The 17,647-nt window shown below is 41.5% G+C and overlaps 1 protein-coding gene across 1 annotated transcript in view; it reads right to left on the bottom strand.

Annotated features, from left to right (window-relative positions):
• LOC121546563 (neurotensin receptor type 1-like) overlaps positions 1-16,978 on the bottom strand; it is a 53,406-nt gene extending 36,428 nt beyond the window's left edge. Inside the window, exon 1 of the mRNA XM_041857816.1 lies at positions 16,286-16,978. Coding sequence (XP_041713750.1) covers positions 16,286-16,978 — 693 coding nt within the window. The remainder of the gene's footprint in view (positions 1-16,285) is intronic.
• Between the last annotated feature and the right edge of the window lie 669 nt (positions 16,979-17,647).

Below are 17,647 nucleotides of genomic sequence, written 5' to 3'. Positions count from 1 at the left end.
GCACATATCCATACAATTTACGTTGCAATACCATCAAGCTCTGAGCTCCACCTTGCTCCACCATTCATTCTGTAGAAATATGGAGACATGACTGTTGTCTGTGTGACAAGTGCTACGACAACAACAGCACCCCTAGGAGACATGACTGTTGTCTGTGTGACAAGTGCTACGACAACAACAGCACCCCTAGGAGACATGACTGTTGTCTGATGAGACAAGTGCTACAACAACAACAGCACCCCTAGGAGACATGACTGTTGTCTGATGAGACAAGTGCTACAACAACAACAGCACCCCTAGGAGACATGACTGTTGTCTGTGTGACAAGCGCTACGACAACAACAGCACCCCTAGGAGACATGACTGTTGTCTGTGTGACAAGTGCTATGACAACAACAGCACCCCTAGGAGACATGACTGATGTCTGTGTGACAAGTGTTACAACAACAACAGCACCCCTAGGAGACATGACTGTTGTCTGTGTGACAATTGCTACGACAACAACAGCACCCCTAGGAGACATGACTGTTGTCTGTGTGACAAGTGCTACGACAACAACAGCACCCCTAGGAGACATGACTGTTGTCTGTGTGACAAGTGTAACAACAACAACAGCACTAACACACTACACACACTAACACACACACTACACACACTACACACACTAACACACACTACACACACTACACACACTAACACACTACACACACTACACACACTACACACACTAACACACTACACACACTACACACACTAACACACTACACACACTAACACACTACACACACTAACACACTACACACACTTCACACACTAACACACTTCACACACTAACACACTACACACAATACACACACTAACACACTACACACACTGACACACTACACACATTAACACACACTAACACCCTACACACACTACACACACTACACACACTACACACACTAACACACTACACAAACTAACACACACTTCACACACTAACACACACTACACACACTACACACACTAACACACACTACACACACTACACACACTAACACACACTACACACACTACACACACTAACACACACTACACACACTACACACACATACACACACTACACACACTACACACACTAATACACACTACACACAACACACACACTAACACACGACACACACTACACACACTACACACACTAACACACACTTCACACACTAACACACACTACACACACTACACACACTAACACACACTACACACACTACACTCACTAACACACTACACACACTAACACACTACACACACTACACACACTAACACACTACAAACACTAACACACTACACACACTACACACACTACACACACTAACACACTACACACACTAACACACTGCACACACTAACACACACTACACAAACTACACACACTAACACACTACACACACTACACACACTACAAACACTAACACACACTACACACACTACACACACTAACACACTACACACACTAACACACTACACACACTACACACACTACACACACTAACACACTACACACACTACACACACTACACACACTAACACACTACACACACTACACACACTAACACACTACACACACTACACACACTAACACACTACACACACTACACACACTACACACACTAACACACTAACACACACTACACACACTACACACACTAACACACTACAAACACTAACACACTACACACACTACACACACTACACACACTAACACACAACAAACACTAACACACTAACACACACTACACACACTACACTCACTAACACACTACAAACACTAACACACTACACACACTACACACACTACACATACTACACACACTAACACACTAACACACTACACACACTACACACACTAACACACTACAAACACTAACACACTACACACACTACACACACTACACACACTAACACACAAAAAACACTAACACACTAACACACTACACACACTAACACACTACACACACTAACACACACTACACACACTACACACACTACACACACTAACACACTAACACACACTAACACACTACACACACTAACACACTACACACACTAACACACACTACACACACTACACACACTACACACACTAACACACACTACACACACTACACACACTACACACACTACACACAATAACACACTACACACACTACACACCCTACATACACTTCACACACTATCACACAACACACTAACACACTACACACACTAACACACTACACACACTAACACACATTACATACACTAACACACACGCACACACACACTACACACACTAACACACACTACACACAGTAACACACTAACACACTACACACACTACACACACTAACACACTAACACACTAAGAACACTAACACACACTACATACACTACACACACTAACATACATTAACACACACTACACACACACTAACACACACTACACACACTAACACACACTAACATACACTAACACACTAACATACACTAACATACATTAACACACACACACACACACTAACATACAGCTAGTGTAGTAGTGGTGACCCCTCAAAAGAAAATAAATGAAGACATATAGTATGTGGCTGCCCTCCTTGGAGGAGGAGGAGGAGGAGGAGGAGGAGGAGGAGGAGGAGGAGGAGGAGGTGGAGGAGGAGGAAGAGGAGGAGGAGGAGGAGGAGGAGGAACATCTTCAGCCTTGGAATTAAATGATGTAAGAAATGGGCATCTTGTACTGTAGTGCTCTATGCCAAATACTATGTAATACTACACACACACACACATGCACACACACACACACACACACACACACACACACACACACACACACACACACACACTACACACACTACACACACTACACACACTAACACACTAACACACACTAACACACTACACACACTAACACACTACACACACTAACACACACTACACACACTACACACACTACACACACTAACACACACTACAAACACTACACACACTACACACACTACACACAATAACACACTATACACACTACACACCCTACATACACTTCACACACTATCACACAACACACTAACACACTACACACACTAACACACTACACACACTAACACACATTACATACACTAACACACACGCACACACACACTACACACACTAACACACACTACACACAGTAACACACTAACACACTACACACACTACACACACTAACACACTAACACACTAAAAACACTAACACACACTACATACACTACACACACTAACATACATTAACACACACTACACACACACTAACACACACTACACACACTAACACACACTAACATACACTAACACACTAACATACACTAACATACATTAACACACACACACACACACACTAACATACAGCTAGTGTAGTAGTGGTGACCCCTCAAAAGAAAAGAAATGAAGACATATAGTATGTGGCTGCCCTCCTTGGAGGAGGAGGAGGAGGAGGAGGAGGAGGAGGAGGAGGTGGAGGAGGAGGAGGAGGAGGAGGAGGAGGAGGAGGAGGAGGAGGAACATCTTCAGCCTTGGAATTAAATGATGTAAGAAATGGGCATCTTGTACTGTAGTGCTCTATGCCAAATACTATGTAATACTACACACACACACACATGCACACACACACACACACACACACACACACACACACACACACACACACACACACACACACACACACACACACACTACACACACTACACACACTACACACACTAACACACTAACACACACTAACACACTACACACACTAACACACTACACACACTACACACACTACACACACTACACACACTAACACACACTACACACACTACACACACTACACACACTACACACAATAACACACTATACACACTACACACCCTACATACACTTCACACACTATCACACAACACACTAACACACTACACACACTAACACACTACACACACTAACACACATTACATACACTAACACACACGCACACACACACTACACACACTAACACACACTACACACAGTAACACACTAACACACTACACACACTACACACACTAACACACTAACACACTAAAAACACTAACACACACTACATACACTACACACACTAACATACATTAACACACACTACACACACACTAACACACACTACACACACTAACACACACTAACATACACTAACACACTAACATACACTAACATACATTAACACACACACACACACACTAACATACAGCTAGTGTAGTAGTGGTGACCCCTCAAAAGAAAAGAAATGAAGACATATAGTATGTGGCTGCCCTCCTTGGAGGAGGAGGAGGAGGAGGAGGAGGAGGAGGAGGAGGTGGAGGAGGAGGAGGAGGAGGAGGAGGAGGAGGAGGAGGAACATCTTCAGCCTTGGAATTAAATGATGTAAGAAATGGGCATCTTGTACTGTAGTGCTCTATGCCAAATACTATGTAATACTACACACACACACACATGCACACACACACACACACACACACACACACACACACATACACACACACACACACACACACACACAGATACAGAATAAAAAACAGACAGCTGTGGCCATGTAATTCTTAGAATGATGGTAAGTTCTGTGGAAGCACATATCCGTACAATTTACGTTGCAATACCATCAAGCTCTGAGCTCCACCTTGCTCCACCATTCATTCTGTAGAAATATGGAGACATGACTGTTGTCTGTGTGACAAGTGCTATGACAACAACAGCACCCCTAGGAGACATGACTGTTGTCTGTGTGACAAGTGCTACGACAACAACAGCACCCCCTAGGAGACATGACTGTTGTCTGTGTGACAAGTGCTACGACAACAACAGCACCCCCTAGGAGACATGACTGTTGTCTGATGAGACAAGTGCTACAACAACAACAGCACCCCTAGGAGACATGACTGTTGTCTCTGTGACAAGTGCTACGACAACAACAGCACCCCTAGGAGACATGACTGTTGTCTGTGTGACAATTGCTACGACAACAACAGCACCCCTTGGAGACATAACTGTTGTCTGTGTGACAAGTGCTACGACAACAACAGCACCCCTAGGAGACATGACTGTTGTCTGTGTGACAATTGCTACGACAACAACAGCACCCCTAGGAGACATGACTGTTGTCTGATGAGACAAGTGCTACAACAACAACAGCACCCCTAGGAGACATGACTGTTGTCTGTGTGACAAGTGCTACAACAACAACAGCACCCCTAGGAGACATGACTGTTGTCTGATGAGAAAAGCACTACGACAACAACAGCACCCCTTGGAGACATGACTGTTGTCTGTGTGACAAGTGCTACGACAACAACAGCACCCCTAGGAGACATGACTGTTGTCTGTGTGACAATTGCTACGACAACAACAGCACCCCTAGGAGACATGACTGTTGTCTGATGAGACAAGTGCTACAACAACAACAGCACCCCTAGGAGACATGACTGTTGTCTGTGTGACAAGTGCTACAACAACAACAGCACCCCTAGGAGACATGACTGTTGTCTGTGTGACAAGTGCTACAACAACAACAGCACCCCTAGGAGACATGACTGTTTGTATTAGTTTGCTCTCATTCTTCATGTGTGACAGTGGTATGTGAGGATAGAAGTGGAGGGGGTGGGGATTGCAAGGAGGGACAAGATAAAATGTACTTTATTGTCCATTAACTGAAATGTGTCTTTATACACAACCTACCTCCCTAATACACACTCACACACACACACACACACACACACTAACACACTAACACACTAAAAACACTAACACACACTACATACACTACACACACTAACATACATTAACACACACTACACACACACTAACACACACTACACACACTAACACACACTAACATACACTAACACACTAACATACACTAACATACATTAACACACACACACACACACACTAACATACAGCTAGTGTAGTAGTGGTGACCCCTCAAAAGAAAAGAAATGAAGACATATAGTATGTGGCTGCCCTCCTTGGAGGAGGAGGAGGAGGAGGAGGAGGAGGAGGAGGAGGAGGTGGAGGAGGAGGAGGAGGAGGAGGAGGAGGAGGAGGAGGAGGAGGAACATCTTCAGCCTTGGAATTAAATGATGTAAGAAATGGGCATCTTGTACTGTAGTGCTCTATGCCAAATACTATGTAATACTACACACACACACACATGCACACACACACACACACACACACACACACACACACACACACACACACACACACACACACACACTACACACACTACACACACTACACACACCTAACACACTAACACACACTAACACACTACACACACTAACACACTACACACACTACACACACTACACACACTACACACACTAACACACACTACACACACTACACACACTACACACACTACACACAATAACACACTATACACACTACACACCCTACATACACTTCACACACTATCACACAACACACTAACACACTACACACACTAACACACTACACACACTAACACACATTACATACACTAACACACACGCACACACACACTACACACACTAACACACACTACACACAGTAACACACTAACACACTACACACACTACACACACTAACACACTAACACACTAAAAACACTAACACACACTACATACACTACACACACTAACATACATTAACACACACTACACACACACTAACACACACTACACACACTAACACACACTAACATACACTAACACACTAACATACACTAACATACATTAACACACACACACACACACTAACATACAGCTAGTGTAGTAGTGGTGACCCCTCAAAAGAAAAGAAATGAAGACATATAGTATGTGGCTGCCCTCCTTGGAGGAGGAGGAGGAGGAGGAGGAGGAGGAGGAGGTGGAGGAGGAGGAGGAGGAGGAGGAGGAGGAGGAGGAGGAGGAGGAACATCTTCAGCCTTGGAATTAAATGATGTAAGAAATGGGCATCTTGTACTGTAGTGCTCTATGCCAAATACTATGTAATACTACACACACACACACATGCACACACACACACACACACACACACACACACACACACACATACACACACACACACACACACACACACAGATACAGAATAAAAAACAGACAGCTGTGGCCATGTAATTCTTAGAATGATGGTAAGTTCTGTGGAAGCACATATCCGTACAATTTACGTTGCAATACCATCAAGCTCTGAGCTCCACCTTGCTCCACCATTCATTCTGTAGAAATATGGAGACATGACTGTTGTCTGTGTGACAAGTGCTATGACAACAACAGCACCCCTAGGAGACATGACTGTTGTCTGTGTGACAAGTGCTACGACAACAACAGCACCCCTAGGAGACATGACTGTTGTCTGTGTGACAAGTGCTACGACAACAACAGCACCCCTAGGAGACATGACTGTTGTCTGATGAGACAAGTGCTACAACAACAACAGCACCCCTAGGAGACATGACTGTTGTCTCTGTGACAAGTGCTACGACAACAACAGCACCCCTAGGAGACATGACTGTTGTCTGTGTGACAATTGCTACGACAACAACAGCACCCCTTGGAGACATAACTGTTGTCTGTGTGACAAGTGCTACGACAACAACAGCACCCCTAGGAGACATGACTGTTGTCTGTGTGACAATTGCTACGACAACAACAGCACCCCTAGGAGACATGACTGTTGTCTGATGAGACAAGTGCTACAACAACAACAGCACCCCTAGGAGACATGACTGTTGTCTGTGTGACAAGTGCTACAACAACAACAGCACCCCTAGGAGACATGACTGTTGTCTGATGAGAAAAGCACTACGACAACAACAGCACCCCTTGGAGACATGACTGTTGTCTGTGTGACAAGTGCTACGACAACAACAGCACCCCTAGGAGACATGACTGTTGTCTGTGTGACAATTGCTACGACAACAACAGCACCCCTAGGAGACATGACTGTTGTCTGATGAGACAAGTGCTACAACAACAACAGCACCCCTAGGAGACATGACTGTTGTCTGTGTGACAAGTGCTACAACAACAACAGCACCCCTAGGAGACATGACTGTTGTCTGTGTGACAAGTGCTACAACAACAACAGCACCCCTAGGAGACATGACTGTTTGTATTAGTTTGCTCTCATTCTTCATGTGTGACAGTGGTATGTGAGGATAGAAGTGGAGGGGGTGGGGATTGCAAGGAGGGACAAGATAAAATGTACTTTATTGTCCATTAACTGAAATGTGTCTTTATACACAACCTACCTCCCTAATACACACTCACACACACACACACACACACACACTCACACACACACACACACACACACACACACACACACACACACACACACACACACACACAGAGGGGCTGGAAGCAATGGGTCAGCTGCAGTACAGCGCCTCTAGAGCAATTATACGTTGTGAATTGCCAAAATGGCAGGTAATTGTATTTAGGATAATTCCAGCAACCTTCCACTTCAGATTTTCTCGTCTGTGCTGGGATTCAAACCAGCAACCCCTGTTTGCTGGCCTGCTACCACTAGGCTACTTGTCGCCACAATATGTTTCCACATACAACTGCAACAGTGGAGTGGGGAAATAAACTAACATTTTCTAATTACTGGGTATTCATCTCTGTCTGTCTGTCTCTCTCTCTCTCTCTCTCTCTCTCTCTCTCTCTCTCTCTCTCTCTCTCTCTCTCCTTCTCTCTCTCCCCTCTCTCTCTCTCTTCTCTCTCTCTCCCCCTCTCTCTCTCTCCTTCTCTCTCTCCCACTCTCTTCTCTCTCTCCCCCCTCTCTCTCTCCCCCTCTCTCTCTCCTTCTCGCTCTCCCCCTCGCTCTCTAGCAGAGCGAAAGTCTTCCGAGAATCGGTAATTTTTTTGCTGCAAATAGTTCAATATAACAGGCAGGAGTGAGCGCACAATAGTTTGATTGTATTTTTGTATTGTTTGTATCTACCAATGGCCTGTATAGGTCTGGAAAGATACATCCGTTGTTTTGTTATTTTAGTTTTACTCTGCCTGCAAACACGCTGGATGATTCAGAATCCATTGAAGAGATTGAACGATTCATTGACGAGAGATACTTACGAGCTCAAAGAAACATGTCGCAGGTTTCGGAGGATTCAAGCGCTGTTTAGGACAACAAACACAACCAACAAAACAAACCAAAGCCAGGTTGGCCAAGCGGTATCAACGATGGCACCAAAGAGAGGAGAGGTTCACGGATATGGATGTTAACTTGTTGAAATCCATCAATGAAAGGCATGCCAAACTTGATATCTCGGATATACTACGAGAGGACATCAATGCATTATGTGCCAGTCTAGAATTCAGCCAATGTCAGATTGATGATCAAAGGAAAGAGAACACGGAGCTGAAAGATACTGTAGACTCTATACTGTAGACTCTATACTGTAGACTCTATACTGTAGACTCTAGACTGTAGACTCTATACTGTAGACTCTATACTGTAGACTCTATACTGTAGACTCTATTCTGTAGACTCTATACTGTAGACTCTATACTGTAGACTCTATTCTGTAGACTCTTTTCTGTAGACTCTATACTGTAGACTCTATTCTGTAGACTCTATACTGTAGACTCTATACTGTAGACTCTATACTGTAGACTCTATACTGTAGACTCTATACTGTAGACTCTATTCTGTAGACTCTATACTGTAGACTCTATACTGTAGACTCTATTCTGTAGACTCTATTCTGTAGACTCTATACTGTAGACTCTATTCTGTAGACTCTATACTGTAGACTATTCTGTAGACTCTATTCTGTAGACTCTATACTGTAGACTCTATTCTGTAGACTCTGGACTGTAGACTCTATTCTGTAGACTCTATACTGTAGACTCTATACTGTAGACTCTATACTGTAGACTCTATACTGTAGACTCTATACTGTAGACTCTAGACTGTAGACTCTATACTGTAGACTCTATACTGTAGACTCTATTCTGTAGACTCTATACTGTAGTCTCTATACTGTAGACTCTATACTGTAGACTCTATTCTGTAGACTCTATACTGTAGACTCTATTCTGTAGACTCTATACTGTAGACTCTATACTGTAGACTCTATACTGTAGACTCTATACTGTAGACTCTATACTGTAGACTCTATACTGTAGACTAGACTGTAGACTCTATACTGTAGACTGTATACTGTAGACTCTAGACTGTAGACTCTATTCTGTAGACTCTATACTGTAGACTTTATACTGTAGACTAGACGGTAGACTCTATACTGTAGACTCTAGAATGTAGACTCTATACTGTAGACTCTATTCTGTAGACTCTATACTGTAGACTCTATACTGTAGACTCTATTCTGTAGACTCTATTCTGTAGACTCTATACTGTAGACTCTAGACTGTAGACTCTATACTGTAGACTCTATTCTGTAGACTAGACTGTAGACTCTATACTGTAGACTCTATACTGTAGACTCTAGACTGTAGACTCTATTCTGTAGACTCTATACTGTAGACTCTATTCTGTAGACTATACTGTAGACTCTATTCTGTAGACTCTATACTGTAGACTCTATACTTTAGACTCTATACTGTAGACTCTATACTGTAGACTCTATACTGTAGACTCTATACTGTAGACTAGACTGTAGACTCTATACTGTAGACTCTATACTGTAGACTCTAGACTGTAGACTCTATTCTGTAGACTCTATACTGTAGACTTTATACTGTAGACTAGACGGTAGACTCTATACTGTAGACTCTAGAATGTAGACTCTATACTGTAGACTCTATTCTATAGACTCTATACTGTAGACTCTATACTGTAGACTCTATTCTGTAGACTCTATACTGTAGACTCTAGACTGTAGACTCTATACTGTAGACTCTATTCTGTAGACTCTATACTGTAGACTCTATACTGTAGACTCTATACTGTAGACTCTATACTGTAGACTCTATACTGTAGACTAGACTGTAGACTCTATACTGTAGACTCTATACTGTAGACTCTATACTGTAGACTCTATTCTGTAGACTCTATACTGTAGACTCTATACTGTAGACTCTATACTGTAGACTCTATTCTGTAGACTCTATACTGTAGACTCTAGACTGTAGACTCTATTCTGTAGACTGTATACTGTAGACTATACTGTAGACTCTAGACTTTAGACTCTATACTGTAGACTCTATACTGTAGACTCTATACTGTAGACTCTATACTGTAGACTAGACTGTAGACTCTATACTGTAGACTGTATACTGTAGACTCTAGACTGTAGACTCTATTCTGTAGACTCTATACTGTAGACTTTATACTGTAGACTAGACGGTAGACTCTATACTGTAGACTCTAGAATGTAGACTCTATACTGTAGACTCTATTCTGTAGACTCTATACTGTAGACTCTATTCTGTAGACTCTATTCTGTAGACTCTATACTGTAGACTCTAGACTGTAGACTCTATACTGTAGACTCTATTCTGTAGACTAGACTGTAGACTCTATACTGTAGACTCTATACTGTAGACTCTAGACTGTAGACTCTATTCTGTAGACTCTATACTGTAGACTCTATTCTGTAGACTCTATACTGTAGACTCTATTCTGTAGACTCTATACTGTAGACTCTATACTTTAGACTCTATACTGTAGACTCTATACTGTAGACTCTATACTGTAGACTCTATACTGTAGACTAGACTGTAGACTCTATACTGTAGACTCTATACTGTAGACTCTAGACTGTAGACTCTATTCTGTAGACTCTATACTGTAGACTTTATACTGTAGACTAGACGGTAGACTCTATACTGTAGACTCTAGAATGTAGACTCTATACTGTAGACTCTATTCTATAGACTCTATACTGTAGACTCTATACTGTAGACTCTATTCTGTAGACTCTATACTGTAGACTCTAGACTGTAGACTCTATACTGTAGACTCTATTCTGTAGACTCTATACTGTAGACTCTATACTGTAGACTCTATACTGTAGACTCTATACTGTAGACTCTATACTGTAGACTAGACTGTAGACTCTATACTGTAGACTCTATACTGTAGACTCTATACTGTAGACTCTATTCTGTAGACTCTATACTGTAGACTCTATACTGTAGACTCTATACTGTAGACTCTATTCTGTAGACTCTATACTGTAGACTCTATACTGTAGACTCTAGACTGTAGACTCTATTCTGTAGACTGTATACTGTAGACTATACTGTAGACTCTAGACTTTAGACTCTATACTGTAGACTATATACTGTAGACTCTATTCTGTAGACTCTATACTGTAGACTCTATACTGTAGACTCTATTCTGTAGACTCTATACTGTAGACTCTATTCTGTAGACTCTATACTGTAGACTCTAGACTGTAGATTCTAGACTGTAGACTCTATACTGTAGACTCTATACTGTAGACTCTATACTGTAGACTCTAGACTGTAGACTCTAGACTGTAGACTCTAATTATTACAAGGTGGAGGTGGTGCAAAGGGAGAACAAACAACTTAAAGAAACCTTGCTTGATGTACCAGTGTCGAACCCTGCTTGATGTACCAGTGTCGATCAAAGCGGGACAATCTCATCTTCTCAGGGATACTGGAGAATGACAACAGCAGAGGCTGTGAGGACACTGTCCGAGACTTTGATGTAAACTCAACTGAAACTGCCCACAGATGTAGTGCGTAATGTCACTTTCTCCAGAGTCCATTGAATGGGTAAGGCCTCACGGAATAGGCCACGTGCTATTATTGCATGTTTTGTACATTTGAAGCAAATCTGAGTTGGTGTGTTGTAGTATATCATGATGACTTTAACTATAACAAATACATGCTCTATTGATCTTCACTTGACAAGGAAAGGGTTGCGTATAGCTCAGGTTAATGTATGTAGCCTTCCTAACAAAATACATGAGGTTTTTAACTTGGTTAACATAAATAATATTATTTTTTTATTTTATTTAACCGAAATGCATTTGGATGCATCTGTTAATGATGGGCAAATTAACATTCATGGATATAGTCTATTTAGAAGGGACAGGAATAGGATTGGTGGTGGTGTAGAATTGTACATTCAGAATCATAAACCTTTCCAGAGGAGGGATGACCTTAATGTATGTCAAGAAGAGGCACTATGGGCACAAGTACATCTGCCTCACCTCACCACCCATATTGATAGGATGTGTGGATGACTTGTGCACTGGGTATGACCAGGCCACAGACAGTAACCGAGATGTATTTACCTTGGGTGATTTTAATATAAATTGGAAGGATTATAATCATTCAAATATAACTAAATTAATGAGATATTTCGAGAGCTGTGGTTTGAAATAAATGGTTAATGACACTACTAGATCATCAAATAAGTTGGGTCACCGTTCAGACACGTGCATTGATCTGATCTTCTGTAATATACCATTGCAATACTTAAAGGCCATATCAATGCCAGTGAGCTGGACAGACCATAATATTCTGACCATAACCATGAACACTAAGGTTCCAAAGAAACCCCCAAGGACTGTGGTCAAGAGAAACATTTTAACATTTAGTCATGAGCAATTTCAGAATGATTAGGCTGCTGTACCCTGGGAGCTGATTTATCTAGAGGATGATTTAAATCACGCTACAGAATGTTTTATTGATTTGCTCACTGGGGTAATGGACCATCATGCCCCAATAAGAAAGAGTACAGTTGGGGCTCGTCCATCTCCATGGATTGATGACGAACTGGGTGAGGCATTTTTTCAAAGAAATACGGCAAAAGGCTTAGCAGCCAAATCTAAACAAGAAATGTATTAACAGATTTATAGAACACCACGTAATTATGTAGTTAAATTAAATCGCAATAAGAAAAACTTTATTTTACAAAAATGCTTTTATTGATTGTAAAAATGGTTCAAAAAAAGTATGGAATACAGTTAAGGAATTACTATTTTGCAGATTTTTACAAAGAAAACTAATTTATTTTGAGAGATAATGTAAACACCCATTCTTCCAAACAAGCTATTGTCCAATGGATTGATGACCTTATTATGAGCAAAAAAAAAACCTGCTCTTTTAGCCTACCATTGGGGTAAGTAGAGGAGGTGTTAAACCTATTGAAGTCATTACCCAATGGTAAATCTACAGGTTATGAAGTCATTACCCAATGATAAATCTACAGGTTATGATCTCATGGACAATTTTTACTTCGCTTTGCTGCTTCCCCACATAGTAGCTCCACTGAAATACATATTTAATTGGTCACTGGAAAAGGGGACATTTCGAAATGAATGGAAGCATGTGTCCAATCCTGAAAGACAGCAAAGAACCCATTACTCCTGCCAATAGTCGACCAATCAGTCTACTCCCTTCACTCAGTAAGATATTGGATGGTATTGTGACTAGACAAATATGGGAGTACATGGAAAAGAAAGATCTGATCACAGCCAATCAGCATGATTATTGCAAAAACCATTCCACTACCACTGCATTGGTTGACATGACTGACCAGTGGCTCAATGCTATGGATAATGGCAGGTTTGTGGGTGTACTACTTTTAGATTTCATTGCAGCATTTGATTTAGTGGATCACTAAATAATTTTGACAAAATTATTGCTGTATGTGTTCAAGGAGGCAGCATTGAATTGGGTACAGTCATATCTAACCGACAGGAAACAGTCCACCTACTGTATATCAATGGGTCATTTTCTTCAAACTGTGGAATACCGCAGGGCAGCTGCCTTTGGCCACTTCTTTACTTAATATACACCAACGACCTTCCTCATGCCTTATCTGAAACTCAAGCTACTACATTTGCAGATGACACTACAATTTATAATATATAATACAATACAATCGGTTCAACAGGTACAGCAAGCTCCACAAGTAGATCTGGGAAATATCAGGGAGTGGGTTTGCCGGAACAAACTTGTTTTGAACGGCAAGAAAACCAAGTTTATGTTGGTCTGTTCCACCAGGAAAAGGCCAACACAACATGGGATGCAATTAAGTATAGAGGAAGTAAAAATGGAGGAAGTTGCAAAAACCAAACTACTAGGGATGCAGCTAGAAAACTGCTTATCATGGTCTTCTAAAAAATACAAAATGCATGTATGATCAGAAGGATAGCTAAATATTTGCCGGGAAAGATTTTTTAAGCAAACAACCCAAGCATTAATTGGGAGTCTGTGGTTCTGTGGTCTGGGCAAATGCATCAGCAAGTGAGATTAGGAGGCTGCAGATTGCACAGAACAAAGCAGCAAGGATTATTTTAAGGTGGAGATATGATTCTTCTGTTGTAGTCATGCACAATGCTCTTCGGAGGTCATTGATCAACAAGATAATTGAAAAAAACATACTCCTTTTATTTCACAATGTACAACATTTCGATTCAGAGCAATAAATAAATTGAATAATTTATCTGAGCAAACCAGAAACCTTTCAATACATAAATTCAAACAATACTTTAGAACCATTTAAATATAACACATTGGAAGTTTGGGCAGGACTATGGTAGATGAAGGAACCACTCTATCTTTTCAGACTGTCAGAGTATTTATTTGGTCAATATGTCAGTGTATTATGTCTGTTGTTTGTAACAGTGTGTTTTATGTGAAAATGTGATTGTATTATACACTGTTTTTTAATGTTTAAGGACTCTTGGAAGATTAGTCCAAATGAGGACTAAGAGAGATCCTAATAAAATAAAATAAAATAAAATATCTCCTTCTCTCTCTCCCCTCCCTCTCTCTCCCCTTCTCTCTCTCTCTCTCTCTCTCTCTCTCTCTCTCTCTCTCTCTCTCTCTCTCTCTCTCTCTCTCTCTCTCTCTCTCTCTCTCTCTCTCTCTCTCTCTCTCTCTCTCTCTCTCTCTCTCTCTCTCTCTCTCTCTCTCTCTGTGTGTGTGTGTGTGTGTGTGTATGTGTGTGTGTGTGTAGTATTACATAGTATTTGGCATAGAGTACCAGAGTACAACATGCCCATTTCTTCAATTACTAAATTCACAGATAAAAATGTGTTTTATGTTTTTTTTCTTCTGATTTGCATTAGTTGTATTTCTTCACACAGAAGCTAATTGTCAACAGGTAGTGCTGGCACCTTCTCATAAAATAAAGACAAGTCAATATTTAAGAAATCTGTTATTTAGAGCTGAATTTACTGTAGGAGACATAACTAGACCCATGCGCCCAAGCCGCTATGGAAACATTGGTGCGTAAAAATACCACTACAACTGATTTTTGCCGAATTAAGGACGACTTTCAAACCCACCTGAATCACTATCTTCAATACGACAGGAGACACGGTGGTGGTGCATATCTTCTCCCGGTGGGGTCCATGATACTTCTGTCCCATGGTGAAGAGCATCGGAGAGGCCAAGAGGAACGAAGCCACCCACATCCCACTGATCAGCTTCTTGGTGCGACTGCAGGACATGATGCTCTTCGCCTTGAAAGGGTGGCAAATCGCCATATAACGCTCGACGCTGAGACTGGCGATGTTGAAAGCCGTGGCATACGAGCAGGCATCCCGAATGAAATAGTAGCCTTTACAAACAACTCCTCCGAACGCCCAAGGATGATGGACCCAGATGAAATTATAGAGCTCGACAGGCATGCTGAGGACTAGTATGAGCAGGTCGGAGACGGCGAGACTGGACAGGTGGTAGTGGACAGTGCTTTGGATATTCTGGAGGGACTTCTTGGTCAGCAGGGTGTATAGCGTAACGGAGTTCCCTAAGCAGCCGACCGCAAAGAGCGCGATATAGATCACAGTGACCAGGACCTTGGAGTAGATGTTAGTGTTCACGTCCAATGAGTCCTCCTGATCGAGCTCCGATCCGTTGTCAAATAGAGAGTAGTTCTCCAGACTCAGAGAGTAGTTGTTCCTCGGAGTCAGAAGTTTCTGCGCCAGCGCGCGTAAGTGTAGAAAGTCGCGCCCTGTCAGTGTGAAATTCAGCTCCATATTGTGTAATGTAAATAATTAACTCTTAAAACCACTTGTGTACGACTACAGAAATATCGCACTATATTAAAATCCTGTTGAGAAAACGCATGTAGTGTTTGCGCGTAAAAGCGGGAAGGGGAGAGTACCGGTTTGAGGCCAAGAGGGAAGTTGGGATGCTTTTATATCTGGCATAAGAGGAGGCGTGCTGGACTCGCAACCTTGAGCGATGACGGAGTGCCATTCAGTAATCGGTGTTTTCTTGTTGTTATAATCCTTTGATATTTAACTTTGAATTCCTAAAATAGACTCAATTTTTGATAAAAGCTGTCTTCCATGTATAAAAAATGTACAGTACCAGTCAAAAGTTTGGTTTTTCTTTATTTTTACTATTGTTTACATTGTATAATAATAGTGACGACCTCAGAACTATAAAATAACACATATGGAATCATGTAGTAACCAAAAAAGTGTTAAACAAATGAAAATATATTTTGTATTTGAGATTCTTTGCACACTTGGCATTCTCTCAACCAGCTTCACCTGGAATGCTTTACCAACAGTCTTGAAGGTGTTCCCACATATGCTGTGCACTTGTTGGCTGTTTTTCCTTCACTCTGTCGTCCGACTCATCCCAAACCATCTCAATTCAAATAAAATAAAATAAAATAAAATATTATTCGTCACATG

Source organism: Coregonus clupeaformis, chromosome 30 (genome assembly GCF_020615455.1).
Source record: "Coregonus clupeaformis isolate EN_2021a chromosome 30, ASM2061545v1, whole genome shotgun sequence".
Classification (NCBI taxonomy): domain Eukaryota; kingdom Metazoa; phylum Chordata; class Actinopteri; order Salmoniformes; family Salmonidae; genus Coregonus; species Coregonus clupeaformis.
Note: the sequence above shows the minus strand (reverse complement) of the source record. Positions and strands in the feature narration are given on the sequence as shown.